Raw genomic sequence first — 14,343 nt, 5'->3', positions numbered from 1 at the left:
GCCCTCCCCCCCATAGTCTAGTTCACTGGGGGTTCAGTCTTAGCAGGACCCAGGGCTTCCCCTTCCACTGGTGCTCTTACTAGGATATTCATTGCTACCTATGGGGTCAGAATCCAGGGTCAGTCCATGTATAGTCTTTAGGTAGTGGCTTAGTCCCTGGAAGCTCTGGTTGCTTGACATTGTTGTACTTTTGGGGTCTCGAGCCCCTTCAAGCTCTTCCAGTTCTTTCTCTGATTCCTTCAACGGGGGACCTATTCTCAGTTCAGTGGTTTGCTGCTGGCATTCGCCTCTGTATTTGCTGTATTCTGGCTGTGTCTCTCAGGAGCGATCTACATCCGGCTCCTGTCGGTCTGCACTTCTTTGCTTCATCCATCTTGTCTAATTGGGTGGCTGTATATGTATGGGCCACATGTGGGGCAGGCTCTGAATGGGTGTTCCTTCAGTCTCTGTTTTAATCTTTGCCTCTCCCTTCCCTGCCAAGGGTATTCTTTTTCCTCATTTAAAGAAGGAGTGAAGCATTCACATTTTGATCATCCGTCTTGAGTTTCGTTTGTTCTAGGGTTCTAGGGTAATTCAAGCATTTGGGCTAATAGCCACTTATCAATGAGTGCATACCATGTATGTCTTTCTGTGATTGGGTTAGCTCACTCAGGATGATATTTTCCAGTTCCAACCATTTGCCTACGAATTTCATAAACTCGTTGTTTTTGATAGCTGAGTAATATTCCATTGTGTAGATGTACCACATTTTCTGTATCCATTCCTCTGTTGAAGGGCATCTGGGTTCTTTCCAGTTTCTGGCTATTATAAATAAGGCTGCAATGAACATAGTGGAGCACGTGTCTCTTTTATATGTTGAGGCATCTTTTGGGTATATGCCCAAGAGAGGTATAGCTGGATCCTCAGGCAGTTCAATGTCCAATTTTCTGAGGAACCTCCAGACTGATTTCCAGAATGGTTTTACCAGTCTGCAATCCCACCAACAATGGAGGAGTGTTCCTCTTTCTCCACATCCTTGCCAGCATCTGCTGTCACCTGAGTTTTTGATCTTAGCCATTCTCACTGGTGTGAGGTGAAATCTCAGGGTTGTTTTGATTTGCATTTCCCTTATGACTAAAGATGTTGAACATTTCTTTAGGTGTTTCTCAGCCATTCGGCATTCCTCAGCTGTGAATTCTTTGTTTAGCTCTGAACCCCATTTTTTAATAGGGTTATTTGTTTCCCTGCGGTCTAACTTCTTGAGTTCTTTGTATATTTTGGATATAAGGCCTCTATCTGTTGTAGGATTGGTAAAGATCTTTTCCCAATCTGTTGGTTGCCGTTTTGTCCTAACCACCGTGTCCTTTGCCTTACAGAACCTTTGCAGTTTTATGAGATCCCATTTGTCGATTCTTGATCTTAGAGCGTAAGCCATTGGTGTTTTGTTCAGGAAATTTTTTCCAGTGCCCATGTGTTCCAGATGCTTCCCTAGTTTTTCTTCTATTAGTTTGAGTGTGTCTGGTTTGATGTGGAGGTCCTTGATCCACTTGGACTTAAGCTTTGTACAGGGTGATAAGCATGGATCGATCTGAAGAGGGGATTCTTATCAGCGAGTGTGTCCTTCTGATGTGGCCCTGGGATTCTGTTAGAGTGATTAGAGGCCGAACTTGAACTATAATCATTTACACAGAGCCAAGCCTGAGAACGGTCTGGTAAATTCTGTCTTGTAGATTGAAGAGAAAATTTGGACTTCTGATTCTGTAAATGATTGGAGATCATCGATTTCAGGAAATAAAAATTTTAATGTTTCATCAGATCTCTGAATCTTTTACCTTAGCTTTTTTTTTCCTCCCAGATTATCTCCTAGATAGTTTCTTCCTCTTCTTCCCTGCTCTTCCCTCTTCAATTCCCCTTGCCTTGTCTGAATCTCTTGGATGTCGAGTACTTTTGCAAGGTCACCCAGAAGGTCAATGACAACACTAGAAATAGCACCCAGGCTTGGTGAGTTTCATGGGGTTTTTCCTAGGTGTGTGTTATGTCCTGGAGCCAATCTGTAAATGAAATTGGCTTATGGTGTGTACAGTTAGCATTAACCTCACTTCTGGGTTTGGTGAAGGCAGATCCTTCCACCTTTCTCTGCACCTCCACCAACTCCTGTATGTTCTCGAGTAGAACATGTTTTATGTAGAAAGTGGTTGCTCTGCCTCTTTATCTCTCTGTGTCTTTCTCTCTGTCTGTCTGTCATTTCTCTCCCTGCGTATGTGTTTGTGTAAGAGAGAGGTGAGACAAGAAAGAGGGAGACAGGGGCGCACACATAAGCACATACATATGCACACACACACACATACACATACACACACACACTCATACACACATGGGATAGGGTGGGGTAGGGTGTTGGGGCACCTGAACTGAAACTCTAGACTGGCATATTAATTACACCAAGAAGAACATTTTAAGGTCACGGAATTAACAGTTGAATATTGTGGTGTATAAAAAAAATAAATAAAATGTCTGCAAGATCAGAAGACCTAACACCATATTTTAATTCTGCAATTCGCAGTACTTGATGCCTCTGTTCCGCTCATACTGCTTGTCAGATTATGCTTGCAAATAATTTTTGCCTTCTTTATGCATCCTACCCTTGTAGAAAAATATTCGTAATGAGCACAGATTCCTAAAGTCATTTCAGAACTGAAAGAGGAGGGGAAAACCCAATTTGTATAATACACTTTTCCTTAAGACCCAAGGTCCTTAGTAAGGGGGAATTCTACATTGATATACGATAGAATCATGCTCTAACCATATTTCTCATACAGCCAGTCATTTATGCGATTACATATTATCACATCACTGTTTTTCCCAGAAAGTTTTGAGCGGACTCATAGCTGCTCAGTAAACATGTGCCCCAGGCCTGGCTGGCCCTGGAGCTACCAGCTTCACCACAGCCTGCAAGGGAGCCTTTCCCCCTCCCACTCGAGGTGACCTTAACCCCATGGGCTCTGTGCTCCAGCTCCCAGGGTTGGCTCTCTGGCCTGTGGTGCCCCTTGCTTTCTTTCTGAAATGCTATTGTCTAAGTCTCGCTGCAAACCATACACTTACTCCAGTTCTCAAAAAAGTCTCCTTGCTTTTTACTCCAGTGTCTTAATTCTGAAGAAAAAGATAAGGATTTGTTATTCAGCAACCATGTCCCGTGACATCACTTCACTGTTGTCTTTTACAGTACTGAAATCTTAGTAGCCACCATGTATATTTACCGCATGCTTCGGAAAGTTTTAGATTTTTCATCTTCTCGGTGTGCTGTGCTTTCCTTTCCTTTCCTTTTCTTTTCTTTTCTTTTCTTTTCTTTTCTTTTCTTTTCTTTTCTTTTCTTTCTTTCTTTCTTTGCAGTATTGGTTTTCAGAATTTTTTCCGTTGCAATTCAGGTTTCATATTTTATCTTGCAATTTTAATTGATCATTTTGCTGCTTATAAGCAGAATTTAACTTTGAGTAATGAGAAAGGACCAAAGACATGGATCGAACTGGGGAGATACTATTTACTTCCTTATGCTCTGCGGTAAAGATCAGTCTACCATTCATCCTGCGCTGCCGCGATGTCTTCGGGCAACCAATTCTCTCTTGCTTATTATATGCTCCCTGGTGTGGGCCCGCTTCCCTTTTATGGGGTGATGAATGCGAATCCCCAGGCATCCTGTCCATAGTCTTGGCACTGAGGATGGATGCCCAAGGCAGGCGGGCAGTCTCGTATTAACGCGAGACTCGGGACCAAACGGGAACTTATGCTTCCTGGCTGTGCCTGGACCCGGTGGGTAACGGAACTCAAAGCACACCAGGCAAGCAGATCTGGAGCTCGACACGCTGCTCTTCTCTTCTCACAAGCATCGAGATTCTTTCAAAGTTAAAGTTAATAATTTCATACATGAATATTGTATTTACATTCATTTCCCCTCCCTTCCTCCAACCCCTGATATATCCTCCTCTCTCTCTCTCCTGTTCCACCTCAACTTCATGGTCTCTTTTTCATTATTATTGTCACACGTGTGCATACAACCTGTTGAGCTACTTAGTGCTGCTATATTATATGTATTATATGTATTATATGCATTATATGCATTATATACCTTATATGTAGTATATGTATTATATGTATTATATGTATAGGGCTGACCACTTGGTGCTGGGCAACCATTTAGGGGTCTTCTACCTTTTTCTTTCAGCAGTCATTAGTTTTCTGCAGTTCTTCCTCTAGACATGGGTAGCTATGAGGACTCCCCCCTCCCCTCCCCCGCCCCAGCCATCCGTGTAGGCTTGTGAACTGATGGCGAGATTGATTAAATCTAGAAGTCACTGTCTCACAGAAGATGTCCTGGATCTTTGGCTCTTACAATCCTTCCGATCCCCTTCTTGTGATATGCATGATCGGCTGGGGCTGTACATCACCAAAGGGAATCAACAGATTCAGTGCAATACTACCATAACACTCACAACGTTCTCCACAGAAATGCAAAACCACCCTAAAAGGTGTAGGTAATAAAGACTCCAAAGCAACCCTGAGCAGACAGAGCAGTGCTGGAGGGAAGACCATTTTGTATTTCAAGATGTGATGTGTTACAGAGCTGTTGTAAAAATGCCAGTTTGGCACTGGCCCAGAAATGGACATGAATAGAACAGAAGACCCAAATATGAGTACATGTAACTGCAGTCATTTTTTTTAACTTATTCATTTTGCATCCTGCTCACTTCCCCCTCCCTGTCACCCCCTCCCACCCACAATCCTCCCCCCCCATTTCCCTTCCCCTTCTCCTCTGAGCAGCTGGGGGCCCTCCTGGGTATCCCTCCACCATGGCACTTCAAGTCTCTGCCAGGCTAGGTGCTTCCTCTTCCACTAAGGCCAGACAAGGCAGCCTGGCTAGAAGAACATATCCCATGGACAGGCAACAGCTTTTGGGATAGCTCTTTGGGATGCACATGAAGACCAAGGTGCATATCTGTTACATATGTTTGGGGGTATGGGGTAGGTCCATCCCGTGTATGTTCTTTGGTTGGTGGTTCAGTCTCTGAGAGCCCCAAGTGTCCAGGTTAGTTGCTTCTGTTGGTCTTCCTGTGGAATTTTATCCTCTTAGGAGTTACAGTCCTTCCTCCTACTCTTCCATAAGAGTCCCCAAGTTCCAACCATGTTTGGCTATGGGTGTATACTTTTGTATACCATGCTAGACTACTGTCTTTGCATAACAGAGTATCATTAGTAGTGTAAGGGACTTCTGCTTGAACAACTTCAGTCATCTTATATTTGATAAGTAGTGCTGGGAAAACTGATTGTCAACATGGAGAAGAATGAAATTAGATAGGTAACTGTCACCCAGAAAAACAAAACAACAAAAACAAAAAAATTCAAATGGATGAAGAACCTTGATATGAAACCTGAAACAATGAAACTTCTAGAAGAAAACAAAGGCAACACCCTACAAGGTATAGAGTTTCTTAATAGGACTCCATTTTCCTAACAATGAAGGCATCGGGATTCTTCAGACAGATATATGTAAAGAGTGAGCACGAGGGTTAGCTAGCTATCACCCACAAGTGCCTCTGCCATTCTTGATATTCAGAAAATATTGTATTGGTATGGTATCATGTACAAAGTGTGGTAGCATCTTTTGGAGGAAATGTGTTCTCTGCCTGTGTGGGGGTGGTAGGTGGGCCGAGAGGGCAGGTGGCTGCTTCTCTGAGTAAGCAGGGCCACAGAGATCTCCAGGTAGGGTCTTGGGATGGAGTTTTGCTTGGAGAGTGAGGTGGTAATCATTCCTATTTTTTTTTTAAATCTCATTCATACTAAACTTTGATTTACTTCCAGCTCATGCCATTTTTATTCCGGTAACTGCATTGTGTCCTTAACCCAGAGGCCTGTCACTCAGATCACGGTCTGGGTTATATTTACACAGTTTTTCATTGCTTGAGATACAAGGTTTCAGGAAGCATTCTTGGTGGACGGTGTGTGTTTTAGAGGAGAAAGCCACCTCTTTCTACCTGAGTTCAGTTCTCTCCATAGCCTATGGAGTGACCTTATGTTTATCCATTTGTACAATTTCTTTATGTTCCTCAGAATGCTGAATTTGCAAGGACCATGTTAAAAGCATTAACACATTGGAGAAGCCCAGAGAATGTGAATTCTATCTTGGATCTAAGAAAAGACTTGTGTTTTGTGTTCATTTGTTGGGTCGGTTTTTAGTCTTCTGATGTTGATGGTACATGTGCTGTCAGAGAGACAGTCCCCATACATCCCCAGACTAGCTAAAACCACACATTCTCTCCTACAGTCTCTTGAAAGCTCAGAGTACAGACAATATGCCACTGCGCTTGGCTTTAGAATACTATGTTTTATCAGTATCATAAGCAATTTAAACTTAATGAGACAAAAATTTAAATAAAAACTCTGTAATCACCAGAAATTTAAATTTCCTGCTAAAGTTGTTGCATAAAACTTTTCGTTGTAGCAAATGAGTTTAATAAAAACTTATTATCCTTCATATCATGCTACCATGGCCAGAAGAATGGTGTACTTTTCAAATAGTGTACGCTTCATACCGCTCACTTTCTATAGCTGTGTTTATGACTGCCCTGGGACTCGAACAAACAACTAACCAAACAACAAACAAACAGATAGCCGCTATGCTGTGTTCGTGCCTCTCTGCCTATCATCTATCTATTCTTGGAACACAGATTGAAGTGCACCAAGATATGCGGTTAGATTATTGGTCCATTCAGTGTCCTAGCAGTTGGTAGTCAGTGGCTGGCATGGTTGTATATTTGTAAGAGCTAAAGCTCTTGGCCAGTTTGGCAGGTTAGGTGTGCAGCCGTGGGGCTGAGTCATCTTTGATCAGGACATGGTTGGCAAAGGCATAGTCTGTGCAAGATGAACATACTTAATCTGAAAACCCAAATAATGAAATAGCCCTAAATTTAAAGCTTTTCCTTGAAGCCACGTGATGTCACAAAGAAAAGTAGTGTATACCAAAGACACTGAATAGAATTGCCCACCCAAGCTCTGTATATAAATGAAACATAAATGAATTCTGTTTACAGAGGGATTCTTTTTTTAGGATAGCTCAATGTGTGTGCAATATTCCAGACAGAGAGAGAGGGAGAGGGAGAGGGAGAGGGAGAGGGAGAGGGAGAGGGAGAGGGAGAGGGGAACAAAAATCTGATATATTTTCCACTCAAGCACTTCAAACAAGGGCTACTCAGATGAAAATTACTATTACTTGTGTAAGTGCGGTTTTTGTGAAAACAAGATATTGACCTAGTATTGGTATTTCTCAACATTGTTGTTTCTCTTTATTCTTCTTAGAGTTTTATCCCTTAGGGTGAAAAGCCACAGTCCCAGGCCTTTTCATTGTCTTCATCCAGCTCCAACTTGTGGCTTTTGGCAAGATGGCAGACTTTCTGTCATCCCCAGAGACCAGTAGAAATCAAAGGAGCTGTGATCTGCTTAGCACTAGGTCCAGATTCTTTTGAATCTTCAAGGCTGGTGGTCAAAGTCATTTTGGATGAGGAAGATTGGTTGGAGAAAGGTCATCCCCAAAGCTCCTACTAATGAATGGCAGAGGGCAGAGTTGTAGGCTAGGCCTGTCTTCCAGACAGAAAACTGGCTGGAACAATGGGGGCACATGTGCTGCATGCCCCAGCTGGAGAATGCATACCTCATGTCCGTGCTCCACCACACTTACTGTATAACCCAACTCTGCACAGCATTCTAGGCAGGCACTGTACACCCTGCTTCATGGGACATCCTGTGTATGGCTCTGTTCCACAGAGCAGCCAGGGCACAGACTGTATGCCCTTCTCTATAGAACAACCTGGACACACACTGCATGCCCTCCTCTATGGAACAGCTGTGTTACTTTCTTCTCTAACCTGTATCCTTCACATGGGACAGTTCTCACCTCTTTTGCTAATCTGTTTTTACCCTCTGACTTAGTGTTTCTTGCTGTGTCCTCAGCCTCATCTCTAAGCCAGTGACTAAGTTACCCTGAGCATCCATTGGGGCTATAAGGAGATCTTGAGACCTAATCACAGTAGATTATTTTCCTTTAAGATTCACAATACGATTACTGTGCAACACACACCCTTGAGTGCTGTTAGCTCTTCATGCATTTTAAAATAGGAGAAGTCGAAGATTTGGAAGATGATCTGTTGATGGTCACCACCAGTCTGACCCAGATCAAATTCCAGTATTCCCAGCACTGTAGACACCTGGGCTGTAACTCCATGGGAACAGGCACTGAGCCTCACGTTATTTTGTAAACCACAATGCTTGGTCCATGCCTGGCACACAAGGCTGATTAAAAATAGCTGGAGTGATGGGCAGTCTCAGACTCCTGCTTGGGGCTGTCTGAAGGGCTGGTTCTCTTGGCTGCTCACCAGTCCCCTGAGCCAGAATTTAAAAATAATAATCTCTTGTTGGCAAGGAAACAAGTAGGACTTTTGGTAATTTCAGATACTACCTCCCTCCAAAAATATAAAGATTTCCAACCCGCTAGGGTATTAAAAATGCTCAGTTTTCAGGCAGGTCCAAAAGAGAAATTATAATATTATGCTGGCAATCATAACATTGTCAGAAAGTGATTGTAGCCCTATGGTCAGTCCTGGGTCTCTGTATTTTGGAAAACACCAACAGTAATGTAGTTTTTGGAGTCAAATTAACTTCAGCAGTCAAGTTAATATTTGAGGGGAAATTTCAATATCAGTATTCTAAATCATAAGACCTCAGAAATATTTTCTCTCTCACATACGCAGGTGTGTATGTCTGCCTATATATGGGCTCAGAGAACATTTTCTCACTATTAATATAGAAGCAACTAATCTTAAACGTTCAAATGTTTAAGAATTGAAAAAAATTCTACCTCGATACAAGATTATAAATATATCAAGAAGGAACTTCATGCACTTAATAATCTTCTGCTTGTGCCTTTCACGATATATATTTGCTTTTTTTGTTTGTTTTTGCTTTACATTTATTTGTTGTCGATGTGTGTTTGGGGTAGTGTGGCTATCTTTGGGGAGGTCAGAGAATCACTGGTGGGGGTACATTCTTGTCTACTTCTCTGTAGGTGCCCACTGTATGTCCCCAAGGATTTCGTTTAAGTGTGTACACTTGGCCGTATGCTGAGCCATTGCCCCAGACAGAGAAACCTATTTGGGGGGGTCTGTATTTGTACCAATTCAGAATAAAGACTCCCTCTGCTGGCTGTTTCTGTATTTGCATGCTTTCTGACACTCAGAAAACAATGAAAAAGCAAGCAACTCTTTGGCATTCAAAAGTTAGGTGCTTTGTGACATATGTCTCATTTATGTTCTGATGTAAATCGTAGCTCACGAACACTTTTATAGACAGGGTCATGAAACAGTAGCAGCTTAAAGAGGCATGGACACTGGGCTAGCAGTGGGGGAGGAATTCAGACAGTGTCCAGGTGGCGCCTATGCAGGCCCCATGGTTCTGCCAGGGAGCAGGTGCCTGAGCAAGTCATTTCTTCCCTATCCCTGACTTCCTCCTTTCTAAGATGAGGGTGTTTGTCAGTTGTTCAGCCTGAATTCTGCTACCTTTTATTATCCTATTATTCTGAAAACATTGTGTCTTTTTCTTTTTAAATAGTAGTATGCACAGTATGCATTTCACACTGATACATGAGAAACGTTTAAAAGAAACAGAATTACAGCCTGTATATAAATTGGTTGTCCCCTAGAACTGTCACAGCATAGGAATGTTAGTATTTGGAAAGTGATACACACAACACACACACACACACACACACACACACGGATGTGGTTTAAAGTCTATGGAGTAACACATAAATATCACAGAGAGACTGTATGCTGCATATACCATTGACTGTTTAGCACTATATATTACATAATAATGCCATTCACTACACCTCCAATTAAACTGCAACAGACCTTTCATGGTAAGGGTCATGTGAGTTTCCATGTGGAAAAATTTAGAAATCAACGAAGACAAATGGTCCCTAACAATGCACGGATGGATGCAGTTTGTCCCCATGAATGTGATGCAGCTAGATGCGCCACATCTGTGTTCTTTTTGTTTGTCTGCTTCTCTCTACACTCTTTCCCCTCCACCCCTCTCCATTTGTCCTTCCTTCTCACTGTCTGAACTGATTTGAACTTTTTCACTTAGACATGTATAGTGGTTATTGTGGGAATAAATGATTACTTAAAAAACTGAAAGGGGGGCTGGGGATTTAGCTCAGTGGTAGAGCGCTTACCTAGGAAGCGCAAGACCCTGGGTTCGGTCCCCAGCTCCGAAAAAAAGAACAAAAAAAAAAAAAAAAAAAAAACTGAAAGGAGACATCAGGCTAACAGTGGGCCCAATGTAAGCCTAACCAGTGGTTTCTGCTTTAAGTGTAGGTGTTAGCATTTAAGAAGTTTTGTATCTTGTAAAAAGGGATAGCCCTAAGTGATTGCATGTGTCTTAAAACAGTGACTATTCAGAGACACGTCTTGGATGAAGTCATTGGGAAATTAGCATGGGATTTTTGACTTGATGCTCTATAATAAACATTGAATTCAAATGCATAGAAATGGTGTGTGTGTGTGTGTGTGTGTGTGTGTGTGTGTGTGTATGAGAGAGAGAGAGAGAGAGAGAGAGAGAGAGAGAGAGAGAGAGAGAGAGAGAATGTGTGTGCATGTGTACGTATGTATGTGGAGATAGCTTAGGATGGAAGCCCATATATGTGTGTATGTGTATGTGCACATATGTATATAGGGGTAACTTTGGATGGAAGACTATATGTGAGTCAGATTTTCACATGTGGCAATGTGAAATCTCTTTCTAGGTCAAATTTAGGACATGCCCACTACTGAGGCTTTGTGGGGTTGCTTTTTCTCAGGAACTCGAACCAATTTGAGACATTTTGAATTTTTTTTTTTTTTTTTTTTTTTTTTTTTTGCATCTTGGGCCTAGAATGCAGAACTAGACCCGCTGGCTACTCCGGTTCCTGAGTCTTGAGTTTGTTCGCTTTGACTAGGCACTCTTCATAACTGTCAGAGCGAAGCAGAGCAGCAAGCGACTGCTAAGTCAAGGCTCCTACACGGAAAGCTTGGCAACCACCCAACCTGTGGTCTTAAAAGTAAATAACCTTAGGGATGAACTTAAAGACCCTGGGCCAGGAGGAGCCTGAGCAGTCTGAGTACTTAAACCCCAAACTTCCAAATGTGAGAAAAAGAAGATCTGGGGCAGATCTTCTGCTGTTAGTAGCTAAACCCCCTTTCCATGATGGTCCTGTCGGCTGTTGAGCCGTCTATTCTCATGCCCCTATTGAGCAGAGCCATTCGAAGCTTCTATTTTAGATATTGAGAGATGCTTTGTAATTCGGGTGTGGTAGACTTCGTTCTCCATTTTAGTGGTCCCAAGGGACACAGGCGCTCAGCATGTCTGGTTGAGACCACCCTTCTCCTCCCTGGTGTGCTACCAGCTGTGAAGCTCCCCTAGTTCTGCTAAAGCAAATCCAGTCTTGTTGTTGCTATTGTTATTAATATTATTTGCCCTTTTTTCTTCTTCAATACCTTTTCTCATAACATTTGCTTTACCCAGGTTTTTCCGTATGTGTTTTTACATAACCTCAAATATGACAACAGGCCGCTTTAAGTCCCAGATTGGGCTTTGTTCAGCTGAGAAATTCTATGAAAACTTGCTAATATTTTCTCGTTGGTCTGCATGTGTGGTTTCAAATTTGAGGGCTCAGTAGTGTTGCTGTGGAATCTAATGCCCCTAATGCCTCACATGGGGCTACAATGGCTCCATTCACCACCGAATAACTGTTTCATTTGTCCATTGTGAGCCCCGGTTCCTGCTGGCTGCTGGAGAGAAGATGGGAAGCAGCTATGACTGATGTTGTGTGGTGATCTGAGTAGCGATGGCTTTGGAATTTGATGACACAGGTACACCACTCATGGAATAGACAATCTGGCCTTAAACTGGAAAAGTCATCGAAAGTTCCCTCATAGAAATAATGGCGTGTCTGAGACTTTAGGGAAGAAAAGTAGGTTGCAGGAAGACAGGTCAGATAGTACCAGTAGTAAGTGCATTATGTCCAAGGGTCCTGTGTTCTGGAAGGAGCTAGGCACGTGTGAGAAACTGAGGGGGTGTTGGGCCAGGGGTGGGGGCCATGAGATCAGAGAGGGAGGAGCAGGTTTTGTGGAATGAAGTTGAGAAGCAGACCAGGGGAGTCAGTATTAGTGTCGTTTTCATGCTTTGAATTACTGTAACTAATTAAAAATGCATAGTTTGTGCTCAGGTATAATGATTGTTGAATATTTCCTTCAAATTTAAGTCTTTGTTACACGGTGGTGTCTCTAGGCTATGTCCTTCCTTACTCTTAGTATTTCACACCTACAGGAAGTACAGTAAGGGCACAGGAATAGTGGTGTTATTCCTTGCGTTATAGGGGGCCGTTGGAGCACAGTTGTTTTTGAGATTCATTGTTTGAAAAGCAGAGATATGGAATAAGAAGTAATGAACACATTATTTCCATCCCCTTAAGCAAACACACGGGCTTGTTTAATTCGAAATCCTTACACTGTCTCCTCTTATCTCTGGCCACAGCATTCCTTATTTAGAAGAATGCGACGATCCAAGGCTACTCTGACCTTGCTATAAAAATATTCGTATGATTTAAGTGCATTTGCTATCTGTTAAAAAAAAAACCAGCAAGAAATCTCGCAGCGTCAGAAATGTTTTACAGTCCGTCTTTAGTTGGTGATAGCTTTGGAAGAGTTACAGAAACAAAACCAGCTCCACGTCGGGTCCTAGCTCAGGGAGCTCTTCTTTGGACTCTTTGTCTTAACTTTAATCTTCTAGTAATTATATGTTAGCGATAGAAATAATGGATACATAGGATTAAAGAATGAAACTTAAGCATTTTTGTAATTGTAATTGCAGTGAGATCCATTAAAATATGTTTATCACATTCTTTTAAATCAGTACTAGTTAATATTAATTAAGCTCAGAATTTTCCCAAACTAGACACTCCAGCACAGGGGCAAGCGGGGTCCAGTCATTCCCCGCACATCTGTCCTCTATGTTTGCCCTTTTTTCTTTCTCTCACTCCATTCTATGTTTTTGTTTTTAGTGATTCCTCTCATACACTTCTCTGCTGTGACAAGCTGTGTCCTTGCTATTGTCCTCTGAGGAAGCTGAGGACAGTGAGGGCGGGGCTGTGGAGCGTTTATCAGATTCCCATGATGGTGGTTTGGAAAGCCCTTGACAAATACTCACTGGACAATTCTGACTCACCCCACTGGCCTAGAGTGCATCCAGCTTGGAAGGGAATGGGGATCCCCTTGGCATCTACTGGTGTGGTCAACTGTGCGGGGGGAGAAGAAAGAGGGAGAGAGGGAGGGAGAGAAGGAGGGAGAGAAGGAGGGAGGGAGAGGGGGAGAGAGGGAGGGAAGGAGGGAAGGAAAGGGAGAGGGGGAGAGAGAGAGAGAGAGAGAGAGAGAGAGAGAGAGAGAGAGAGAGAGAGAGAGCTCTGTCTTTCTGGGCTTCTCCATATAATAATCTACTCTTAGAATCAAATTCCAGGTGATTTCAAAGAAATCCATAGAGTGTTCTGAGAGCATATCGGTGCATATTGCCCTCCCTCTGAGTCCCCCTCTTGCTTTATTTTGCTTCTTTTAGACACAACCTTCAGCTTATATTTGAGTATTTTGTCTCTAAGTCTAAAGGTTATAAGGCCCTCAAATGTTTTTCTGAAGTCAACCAACTTTTTGTTTCCTCTCTATTGTTGTGTCTTTATTTAAAAAAGAAATAGAGGTGGCTTTTGAACTCTCTTTCCTCCACTGCCTTTGTATGTAAGAGCGGGAGTTGATGGATCAACTCCTAAACCCTAAGGACATTCTGCTACATCCCTGCAGTGGATACTCTCACTGACACCTCAGACTGTAAGGACCACACCCCTGTGACCAGTGATGCGTGCTTCAAGTGTGCGTGTTGTTAGAACAGATTTGAAGCTGTAAACTGCTCCTAGGGCTGAGACGGTTCAGTCTGTCCCTCATCCATCCACATTGAAGGAGTTCTCATCATAGCCATTGTATACACTGTGGCATCCTTTGGGCAGTCTGTTTATGCTAGGGAGATGCTATAAACACACCCCATAAGAGCTGTGTTCCACCTGCTACTCAACTGTCTAATCCATTGGGAAGCAGAGTCTATTCCTATTCTTTGGAGCCAAGCAGAATTTCTTTTGGTATACAATTTCAAATGATATTCGTCTTCTCGCCCTAATTTCTTCACACTATAAAGCTGGGAATTTGGAGGACTTAACTAGAAATGCATTATATCCCTTTATTA

The 14,343-nt window shown here is 42.6% G+C and overlaps 1 protein-coding gene across 3 annotated transcripts in view; it reads left to right on the top strand.

The window, feature by feature from the left end:
• Grb14 (growth factor receptor bound protein 14) overlaps window positions 1-14,343 on the top strand; it is a 115,591-nt gene that overhangs the window by 48,018 nt on the left and 53,230 nt on the right. Inside the window, exon 1 of one of the 3 annotated variants that reach the window (XM_039105749.2) lies at window positions 11,824-11,933. Within the exon in view, the coding sequence (XP_038961677.1) occupies window positions 11,925-11,933 (9 nt within the window). The 5' untranslated portion in view covers window positions 11,824-11,924. 3 annotated transcript variants of the gene reach the window in all.

This window comes from Rattus norvegicus, chromosome 3 (assembly GCF_036323735.1).
Source record: "Rattus norvegicus strain BN/NHsdMcwi chromosome 3, GRCr8, whole genome shotgun sequence".
Classification (NCBI taxonomy): domain Eukaryota; kingdom Metazoa; phylum Chordata; class Mammalia; order Rodentia; family Muridae; genus Rattus; species Rattus norvegicus.
The sequence above is the reverse complement of the archived record's forward strand: the minus strand, read 5'-3'. Positions and strand labels throughout refer to the sequence as shown.